Below are 11,809 nucleotides of genomic sequence, written 5' to 3'. Positions count from 1 at the left end.
TTACTGTGTACGTATTTTTTCAGATTATTATCTTTTATTACTTATCTATTTTTTAACTTTCCCATGCACTTTGTGATAACATTGGTGTGTTATTGTCTGTATACTGTATAGTACTTGTTATTAGTTTTTCACGTGTAAGAATTGATGGTCAATTAATTTTTTGACTAAAATTGCTACGAATTACGAAAGTTATACCACAGAACGTTATACTTAAATCATTTCTCGTTGTTTCGGCTGCTAAACGTCCCGAGGTAAGTAACTCTTGATTATGTTTAGATTACTGTTCTAAGACATTTGTGCTTACAAATTGTCAATTATTATTATAATAGAATATATTTATGTTAACTACCACTACCATTTTCAGGTAAATAACAAAATAATGTTAATGCGTTATTATAAAATAAATATATAAAGTAGCAGCTCAAACTGATGAACCTACTTTCCTACTGTCTACTATAAAATATGTATTCTTGATGATTACTATAGTTATTTTATAAATAATAATAAATCTTTAACTTCATTAGGAAATATTAAATTTCACATTAAAAATTCATATTTATTTTAAGTAGTTTAATAAAAGTACATTTATACAAATTAGGGCAAAGAAATTATAGTATCCAAGCTACTCTGCACTGATTAACATTTCCTATATAAAGCTGTAATAAGCATTTTTAGTATTGTTCAAAAGACAAAAGCTAAACATCTAAACCACAATTAAAAGTAGGAAATGTTTATACGATATTGTGCTCAAATCCTGATGTACTATAAAGGCAGACTGTAACCAAATAATATTTTTTCCAATTATCTATTTATTAATATATTAGTAAATTTATAAGTTATAACTACATAATTATATTTTAGTAATTATATTAAGCTCTTTTTGATTGCAATATGTTATTACTCCTTCCAAAACTTAATAAAATTTATTTTATGTACTTTTTTTTAATTGTATCTTTCAAGTATATATTAAAGCTACATGCTTATATAGTTATATCTATAAATCCATAATAAATACTACCTAACCTAACCTATTATATAATATAATACCAAGTCAATGACAATATTTTAAATATTTGTTGTAAACAGTATCTTATTTTTAATGATGAATACATAATATTATCATTAATGTAATTATAAGTTTTTTTTTTTTAGAAATATGAGTTCCCCGTACCAGGGTGCATTGACATGTGTTACATGTCAAATTGTGTTTGAAACTGGTGATGCACATCGTATACACTATAAAACAGATTGGCATCGTTATAATCTCAAAAGAAAAATCATTAATCTTCTCCCTGTTGACCGGCCAACATTTGAATCCCGAATACTGAATCAACAAATCAAGGAAAATGAAGAAAATACAAAGAGCTCTATTTATTGCACTATTTGCAGAAAATCTTATAATTCACAAAAGTCCTTTGACAGCCATACTTCTTCTAAACAGCATAAAACTTTAGCATTGCAATCTGACAATGAACATAAAGATATTGGTGTACCTGCTGCCAAGAAAGTAGTTAAGCCAGTTGAAACTAAACCTGTTGAAGAAAGTGATGACGAGTATGAGGATGTGGATGACGACGAAGAATGGGGTGAAGTGGTCAGTGAAAACAACCCCATAGTAAACAATATATGTTTATTCTGCCCTCAGAGCAGTGAAAACTTATTGCAAAATATTAAACACATGTCTGACGCTCATTCATTTTTCATACCTGATATTGAGTATCTGGTTGATTTGAAAGGATTATTGGTGTATTTAGGAGAAAAGGTATGTCAAGGCTTTATGTGTTTATGGTGTAATGATTCTGGGAAAAATTTTCATTCAATAGAGTCTGCACAAGCACATATGATTGACAAAGGTACTTTTATAATGAAATGAGATTGTTTTAAGTTAATATGAACAATTAAAAATAATTTTAAATAATTTTAGGTCATACTAAAATGATTCATGAAGGTGAAGCATTACTAGAATATTCAGACTTTTATGACTATTCATCTAGTTATCCAGCTGACACACCTGTAGATGATTATCGTATAATTGAAGATGTTAATTCTCAATTAATTCTTCCTTCTGGAACTAGAATTGGAAAACGTTCATTAATGCGATACTACAGGTAAAGCAATAAAATAAATGTTTTTCAAGTTGATTAAGATTTATCAATTCATCAGCCTTTTGGATAGGTTATTGATAAACAAAGTTTTATTATTAATTGATTTTAGGCAAAATTTGAATCCAAACCACGATTGGGAAGCTATGAAGGAAACAAAACTGAACAAAGTAATCAATCATTACAGACATGTAGGATGGACAGGAACTTTCCCTGCTGCTGCTGCTAGGTAAGAATCGTAATCAAATCAAAATATGGTTAATCAATTAAGGAATTTTTAACTGCAATCGTCATACAAAAATATAGCATTTATATCTGATCAATGGTCTGATAAAACTAAGATGTTTATTTTGATTTATGAACGTAATGATTACTATGTGCCATTGATTACTTCATTAGGAATTTTCAATGTTTATTATTCAACTGAAATATCAATAAACACAAAACCTGTTTTTAATTAAATCAAATAATTTTTGAAATATTAAAAATTGTGCTTTGGTTTGAATATAATGCACTTATAATTGACTTGTCAATAATACTTATTAATGACTAATGTATACCAATTGAAAAGAGTCAATTCATTAAGATAATACAATTTATAGATTTAACTCATACATATAAATTTTAATTTATTTTATCAAACACTGAAAAGTTGCCAAAGTACTCTTATCAAATATACTATATATTTGTCCTAACAACATTACAAATTATAGTCTTCTTTATTAGCATCCTTATGATAAGTAAAATAATATATTTATTTTAATTATTATTATATATAAATGAGATAATAAAAAACATTCATGAATATAGTTAGTATAATATTAATAGCATTTTTGTTTTTCATTTGTAACTTAGAAATTAAAATATATTCAGAATTTTATTTTTAATTGCAAAATTAATGTATGTCTATTCTAATCAAACTACACAGTTAATTAGCTAAATATTTTCAGCTGTTTTGTATATTATGATGACATGTAAGACAAACTGTGTTAATGAAACATAATGGTATCATAAATGTTTTTACTTCAGTTTACACTATAATTTAACATCTTACTTCTCCACTGCTATAAAAAATGTTCTCTTATATTCCCAAGACAATTAACTATAATTTATTTAATAAATTACATTGATATGTTTTTACAGGAAAGCCAGAGATTTGAAAATTATGAGACAAGTACAAACAAAAATGTACATGCAATTAGGAGTTAAAGCCAACAAGTTCCAAAAGCATTTCCGCCAGCAAGTCAATTTTTAGATTTGATTTTATATTTTTTAAAATACTTAGTATAAGCTGTTTTATTATAAAACAAAATATATCATCATAATGTTATTTTTTAATACTAATCTTAAAAATAAATTAATCATGATTATAACTTAAATGTTATTCAATTGTTTATAGTACCTTTCAAATGTTTTGGTGGACATATTTTTGAGTAAATTGAAATAAATGTTAGAGACAAAACTTCTACGATTAAACTGTGTGAAATTCTTACATTGATATGCTATAATAAATTAAATAATATTTAATTTGTATGGCTAAATAGGTATGTAATGAATGTTTCATTTAGTTTTAATATTTGGGTAATTAAAATGTATAATACTTTTGGTCTAAAGCATGGGAAATTTTTTTTTGACAAACTTATAGATACTTTAAATTTAGGACTGGGTGACATTATTACTAAGTTACTGACCCATTTAATAGCTACATATACCCATATAAACTTTATCAGGTCATATGCGCAACAAATTATGACTAGTATTATTATTTTTGATTCATTAGTTATGAACTTGGTAATATTAACATGGATATAGTAAAAAGTATATGGTATTCCATATTTCTTATATTAAACTATGGATACCTACTTAAATAACCATGTCTGTAACCATGAATAAAGATAATATTTTATATTTATATATAGCCGTGATTTGAAAAATACATGATGAGCAAGTTTCTGCTTTACTTCAAGCTAGCTTAAACAAAAATATAGAATGGTAATGGTAAATTCTTACAATTGTGCTCATTAAATTGTTTTACAACTTTTAATGTGACAAGTTTAAAAATAAATTAAAGAAAAAAAGGTGATGAGACATTATTTAATAGACTTGTTATTAGTGTTAAAACTGTATAACAAAATTGCATGAGGTATTGGAATTAAATAATAAAGATTTTAGAATAAAAAATAAGTTTAGTAAAAATAAAAAAACCTGATAAAGTTGACCTGATTTTTTCACAGACAAAAGTTTAAGGTAGAAACATATAATTATTTACTTGATATAATAATAAATAATAAGGAAAAAAATGTAATAAATGAGAACTACCTATTCGGAAGTACCCTTGTACTCAAAGATTGTATTTGCTCAGACCCTGAAAATGTTCAAACTATTAAGTGCCAAGTGGTATACATGAAAACCCAATAATTAACTTAATTGAACATTATTCACAGTTTAACTAGATAACTACAATAATTAGTATTACAATAAGATTCAATAAATAAAAATTGTAATGATATTTAATAAAAAAACAATCCATCTTTTAACAACGAATCCTACTCTGAACCAGAACTAAATATTAACCACTCTTTAAATTATGATACGCATTTTACTAATTGATATATATAAAACTAAAAAATTAGATTAATATTTAAATATATGAAAATCTCTGTCTTTAAAGGTCTGTCGCTACTCAATATTAAAATTACCAAGTGAAAACTAAAAGTTAAAAGTTTAACATTTCCCAAACGGCACTACGGCCGTCATACGGGAGTTTACCAATTGCGCTCGAAACATTTTAGGGTGGTAATAGGGTCGATATACCAATTGCGCTCTAAAAATGTTAGGGTCGATAGACCAATTGCGCTCAATACATTTTACATTACCTAAGGAAAACTTAATAACCGATGTTTTTGCGAGTTAAAAGTAAAAGTCTTCCAAGTCGGTAAAATGTATAGGCTTTATACAGTTTAGTTAATGAAAATTAAAATAAAATAATATTAATAATAATAAGAGACTCGGTGGTTAAATCATAAAGGTATAATAATAATAATAATAATACGATTTTGAGTTTAAGGTAATCATTATGCTTGTATTTTGCACGTTTTAAGAATAATAATAATTTTTTAAATAATAATTTGAGCATGGCAATTAGAATAATATAATTTGAATACAAACGCAATTGATATATTGACCGTAAAATATAAAGAGCGCAATTGGTACACTAACCGAAAAATATAAGAGGCGCAATTGGTACACTGACCCTAGTATAAACATTTTGTTTTAGGCGCAATTGGTCCATGCCCCGTCATACACGGGGCAAATGTAAACTGGGCCCGCGATTACCTTTTTTGTTGTAAACTCGGCCCGAAAGTTATAGGTAATAAAATAGGTAGATTGTAAACTCGGATTGGAAATTACAGGTAATAAAAAAGGTCGGTTGTAATCTCGGCCCGATAATATTTACCAATAAAATATAATAAGTACGACATAATTTAATCTGAAAGTAATAAATAACAACTAATGCCTGTGAATTTTTTCATGCGCATTTTAATTCAAGTTTCAATTCCACTCACCCCAATATATATTCCGTCATTGCGAAATTAAAATAAATACAAACAGAAACGTTCATTAAAATCAACAGCCTAGATGCACCATTTAAATTTCAGAATACAAAAACTAAAAAAAAAGAGAACTCTTAGAAAGAACACTTACAAAATATAAAAATAAGGAAATATCAGTAAGTGAATACGTTAAACACATGGCATTTTATTTAAAAAAGTAGATTTATACATTATATTTTTACACTTTTTACACTTACAAATTTACATGAATACATTTTACAGTTATAACGATTTTCATACTATGAATAATAATACGAAAATGAAAATAATGTTTGAAGGATAATGAGAATCGCCTTCTCGTGGTGTCCTCTGGGTAATGCTAAATGGTTCTTAAAAATATTATAAGAAAATTATATAAAAACATTTTTATCCGGGCCGAGTTTACACCTAAATAATTTTTATCTGTAAAAACCCCGGGCCGAGTTTACAATCGCCCCATACACTATACACTGTCACACTGACGCGTCTCGACCCATTGATAAACTCAAAAACTATAAACTATAATATATTAATAGGTATAATTTTTTGTTTACATTTAAATCATTAATAGTATTTAGTATTTACTCAAGCACACTACGCATTCAATAGTTGGCGCACGAGGCACGACCATAAAAATACTCCCGAACGATTTTTTACTATCACACGGTGACCAACTACCATACAATACACACATGTAACGGTAGTAAAACGTTCTGCACAGCAACCGGTACGTTATGGCCTGGACCTATGGGGGGCGACAGCACTATAGTCACTACACAAGTACACAATAAAACGCTGATCATGGCTAACCGGCAACCATCAACCATTAACCAGTGTATAACACGTTTCTCTATCGGCCAATCCCTTTCGAGTATTCAACCAGTCGCGCTGTATGCCTATACATACCATCAACGATCAACCAAGGCCCAAGGTATGTGTCATGTACTCACGTGATGCGCTCTGTTGATCTCGCAGTGACTCGACGTTAATCTTGTACTTAGCTTTTTTGTTGATTTTTAATACCTGGGTACACCTAGCTGTCTCGAGTGTCTCGGCGTTAAGGACGCACCTCAACGACCGATTCCTGCGATTCGCATTCAAACGCTGTGGCGACTATAAATAAAGGCCGAATTTAACTTCCGCCGACGCCGCACCAATTTTTTCTATCAGGTACCTACTATAGTATATTATAGGTAGTGTCTGTTGTCTGTACTCTGTATGCGTGTGCCGTGTATGTTCCTCTTCCTGTGTGTCCCTCTATAATTAGACCCGTTTCATACGTCGCGTTTTCGTTTACATTGTTCAAAGATCATACGCGTGACACGTCAGACCGACGATGGCGCGTTTCCCTCGTATAACATCCCTAAAAATATTTAAAATATAATTTTATATTAATATATAATAGATACTTAAAGTATTCTAAATGTCTTGATATTTATTTTGGTTTTAATATTTCGAACTTCTCAATTACATATCATAATTGATTGAAGTTGTGAGGTCATGCTCCATGAAAATCTACCATAAAATCTAGTCCCTTTTGTTTTTATAATTATATTTATTTCTGAAAATGACAAATCACAGAAGCAGCTAGTAAACATTATACTCACAAAATTGGATAGTGCTTTGAGTACATTAGGATAATTGGTTAGGTTAGGTTAATCAAATTCTAAATTAAAAAAACTTGTATTATCTACCTAGTACAGTATATTAAATTGTAACTGATTATCTTATACAATTACAATTATTGTCATATCTATTGCTAAACCCAAGTTATACAATTAAAATAGAAGTTAAAATAAATTTTAATTATTCTTGCTGTCAAATCGGTGGGAATGACTGTAGATGGCAAGTGTGTGGTAGAATGCATACACATACAACAAGAATACCAATATATTTTATATTTTACTTTTGCATTGTAGCCATTATTTATTTATTGTTTAATAAATGACTCATAAAAGGAGAATTGATAAAATTAATAACAATCTTACTCCAGACCAACCTTGCATTAAAAAGAAAAAACGTAATGAACGGTGAAATGTTAATAGAAATTTAAAAAGTATTCTAAACAATATTTTTATTTATTTTATATATTAATCATGATTTTATTGTTCAAGAGAAATAAATATCACATATTTTTGGTATCTAAGTGTAAATAATAAATTATCTTAAGTAGCAGTGGCGGCGCCAGGGACGGGCAAGGTAGGGCCATGACCCTACTTGAAAATGTCTAGCCTTACCACTGGCCTAAGCTTAGACATAATAATATACTCATTTTTAATTTTTTTGGCCCTACCTTATAGTTGTTGGCCTTCTCTCATTGGTTCTACTTTGAAAAAAATCACTGATAGGTAGATCAGTGTTCCGCGGAACCTAAGGGTTCCGTCAGCCGATGCCAAGGGTTCTGTGAGAAATTTAGGAAAATATAAATTAATTAATAATATATTTGATTTGAATTATGATTCTAACATAGAATAGCTCCAAAAATTATATGGGGGTTCCACAAAACGTTCAAGCTCCTGCAAAGGTTCCGTGAGTAAAAGAAGTTCGGAAACACTGAGGTAGATCATAGCGATAATATTGATTCTTTTTTTATCTTCTTATAATATTGGATGCTAACAGTTTAGTAACTTTATCATATTGCGGTTTACTCATTTTATGATCCATTTTACTACTCCATTTTAAATTGTATTCCTTTGTTATGTTTTACTAAATTTACTTTCCCATTTTTGGTAACTAAAACAGTAAAGAATTAACATAACTAGAATAAAATAAAACATATTCCGGGATATTCCCAATTAAAATATGAAATGAAATGTATTTGGGCAATCTACTTGATTATGAAGAATTCTTACTTTTTTTTGCTAAATGCAATTTATTGTCTCAACGTTTTTTTCTCTTCTTTTATACAACAATCAGAAAAGAACATTATACATTTTGGAACTTTGTTTGAAAAACCACTTCAGCAGTTGCTAAATTCTTTAAGTATAATAAAGTTAGTAGCAATGATAACCAAGATTTTGCCAATATGTGTTCTTCATACTTTAACTTTGTATATTTTACATAAGTAATCAGTGCTCCTGAGCTTATTAATTTAGAAATTTTTTCTTCAATCTTCTTAATAATTGGTCCTTCTCAGTTTAAAGTACATAGATTTAATAACAGTTTTCTTTTTTTATTGCATAGTAATATATGTATGAATTGTTTGATTAATTAATTATTTTATCTTTCAAAGCTTCAATGGAATGGCAAGATGATGAAGTAATATTATTATTAGATTTATATGGTAAATTTATTCAAGAAGTTGGCCAAGGTAAAATGTTCAAAACTTTAGAAGATTTGTGGATAGCAGTGGGATTAGAAATAACTCATTCGTACAGTGTCCTGAGATCCTCACTAGATTGCAAGAATAAGTAATGTTTCTAATTTTTTAATTTTTAATATAATATGTATGTTACTAATCACATTTTAATACCCAATTCTTGTAAAGTTGTACTTTGGTTAGCAATTTAAAAAAATGGTTTTTTATTATTAATTTTTTGACTATAGGTTTAATTCCCTTAAAATTTTAACAATTACTTCTGAATCAGAAATTTTGACTAAGAATTCCCATCTTTTCACTAATGGATCAAATTTTGATCCAATATCTACTAAAAAAGTTGTAAAAGTTGAAAAGTGGATTCAACTTCAAATTCTGGAGGAGGATGATACAGCGGTTCTAGCTGAGGAAATATATGTTTTACGATTTCCAAAGGATGATATTATGGAGGAAGAATATGACCTCTGCATTCAAGATGATGACATCGATCTTCGTAGTGATGAATTTTATGTTTTTGACAATCAGGAGAACGATATTGAAAATGAGAACGTATATGATTTCAGCATTCAAGAGGACGTTGAGGATTTAATGTCAAAATATGGTGAGATTCATATTTAAATTTTAAAATTATGTTTTATTATTAATTAAACTAGTTCTTGATTAAATTGCTAAGAAGCTCAGTAATCCAAATATTAATTTATATATAACAACAAAAGTAGTAGCATGCTACTAGATATTTTTCCTCTGCAAGGAAATTTGAGATATTTTTGGGTATAAATCATATAAATTCTTGGCTTATTTGTATTGGCACACAGTATAAATTAGCGTCTATACTATAATTATTAGAAAATAATACGAGAGAAAAGAATAGCTAGCTCTTTAGGCTCTAAGTACTAAAGTTTGACTAGTGGATCAATGATATCTGGCCTGGCATCAATTAAATTAATATAATTTTTCCCCTTTATCTAATATCTAATAAATGTTTCAAAAATATGTAAACTTAAGAGTATAATTCTTTATTTCTATTTATAGATATCTATAAATAATATAAATTTAAAAAACTCATTTCATATTTAGTTGTGATTTAATTCCATTTAATAAGTTGTTATTAAAATTTTGTTTTAAAATAATAAAACTGTATTATACTCCTATATTATTTGTATAATTTAAATAGATTTTTGCAAAATATTTATTTGGCTATAGAAAATATTCTTATACCATATAATTATTATAATTAATAACTATGATGATTTGTTTCATATTTTATTAATAAATCTGATAAAATAATATTGGTTATAAAAACAGTAATAAAAAATTAAAATAAACGAGTATAATGATTAATGGCTTAAATAGGCAATAAAATGTATCTCATGTAATCTCCTCTATTAATACTCCATTCTTAAACATAAACTTACACAAAAAAAAAAAAAAATACAAAATTATATTTCACTTCAAATGACAAAAATAAAATAAAATAAACTTAAAATATATGGCATACCTAGGTCTCAAAAGAGCAAAATTTGTTCAAAACCATACTAATAAACTCCCTTGCTGCTATAGATAGACACATTCAACTCTCAAGTCTCAATTACTTTGTAGCCAAAAATGAATCATCTATATTATTCAAAACATATGGAATAAATATAGTAAAACATTACCAAATGCCGCGAATACTGTGTTTCACAATATATAGAATAAACACTGGGACCAGTCCTAATAGAAGCTCTTTAGAAACAAAGTCAACCTGCTAAATGCTAAAAGAAATTAAATTTTTAGTAATGTACTTTAATTCTATCAAATACTGTATAACTTACTACTAAAATTTTTTTAAATAATATATAAAAACCTATTATAAATATATTATATCCAGATATTAATGGCCAATAGTTTAGATACATTTAAACAAAAATTGAATACTACTTAACAATAATACATTCAGATCTAGTCTTATAACTTATATATGTATGGATTTATAACTATTATAACTAATTTTTTACTCTTAAAATAAATTTACATTAAAAAAAAAAAATGTAATATTATAAATACATAATGAATGTAAATTACTTGAAACAAACAGTTTTTGATTTTAATAATTAAATCCCAAATTTATTAATGGAATACATATTTCATGTCATATTAATTATTATTAGTTTATTTTTTTTTCATTTCAGATCCTCGCTTGGTACAGGCAATTTCTGTGTTAATAGAAGAATGTGATGAGTAAACATATATTTTATTGTATTTAAAAGTGTAGAATTGTATTTAAAAATGTTTATTTATTTTGATTATTAAAACAGAAAATGTCTTTATTCAACAACTATGTGTAATCTATATAAAAAAAAATATGATCATACATAGTAAGTATGATACTATATAATATAGTCAGGGCTGGATTGGCCTGGAAAGTTACTAAGTAAAACTCGGTGGGTCGCTCAAAATATAGTCCGGTTTTGAGTGTTTGGTAGTCTCTTTTTTTTATTATTATTATTATAGTGATAAATTAATACAAACATTAATAGAAAATATAATTGATTTGAAACATAAACTGTACAGTAGCTGTAATCAAACATTAAAAACTTTAAAACTCGGTAAGCCGATACCTAGCCAATCAGGCGCATATCTTGGGAGGCTTGGTGAGGAAGGCTAAGCTCCCCCAGAATTATTTGTTATCTATTTCCTTCAGCTAATAAGGAACCCCCATGAAATGGTATGTTGAAAATGTATAGTGAGGTTTCAGTCCCCCATCGGCCCATGGGTTGGGAAGTAGCACTTTAAGCAAAACTATTTGACAATTTTTC

General features: G+C 27.6%; 2 protein-coding genes across 2 annotated transcripts; both read left to right on the top strand.

Annotated features, from left to right (window-relative positions):
• Positions 1-81: 81 nt before the first annotated feature.
• Positions 82-3,481, top strand: LOC132919859 (cytoplasmic 60S subunit biogenesis factor ZNF622). The gene is made up of 5 exons (XM_060981753.1): positions 82-251; positions 1,153-1,853; positions 1,925-2,108; positions 2,215-2,331; positions 3,246-3,481. The coding sequence occupies exons 2-5, from the start codon at positions 1,157-1,159 to the stop codon at positions 3,355-3,357; spliced, it is 1,110 nt and encodes a 369-aa protein (XP_060837736.1). The 5' UTR covers positions 82-251; positions 1,153-1,156; the 3' UTR covers positions 3,358-3,481.
• A 2,710-nt stretch (positions 3,482-6,191) lies between these two features.
• On the top strand, positions 6,192-11,343 carry LOC132921001 (uncharacterized). Its single transcript, XM_060983790.1, has 4 exons — positions 6,192-6,626; positions 8,928-9,105; positions 9,242-9,612; positions 11,183-11,343. Exons 1-4 carry the CDS (start codon positions 6,443-6,445, stop codon positions 11,233-11,235), a joined length of 786 nt encoding a protein of 261 aa, XP_060839773.1. The 5' UTR covers positions 6,192-6,442; the 3' UTR covers positions 11,236-11,343.
• Positions 11,344-11,809: the final 466 nt, after the last annotated feature.

Source organism: Rhopalosiphum padi, chromosome 2 (genome assembly GCF_020882245.1).
Source record: "Rhopalosiphum padi isolate XX-2018 chromosome 2, ASM2088224v1, whole genome shotgun sequence".
NCBI classification, from domain to species: domain Eukaryota; kingdom Metazoa; phylum Arthropoda; class Insecta; order Hemiptera; family Aphididae; genus Rhopalosiphum; species Rhopalosiphum padi.
Note: the sequence above shows the minus strand (reverse complement) of the source record. Positions and strands in the feature narration are given on the sequence as shown.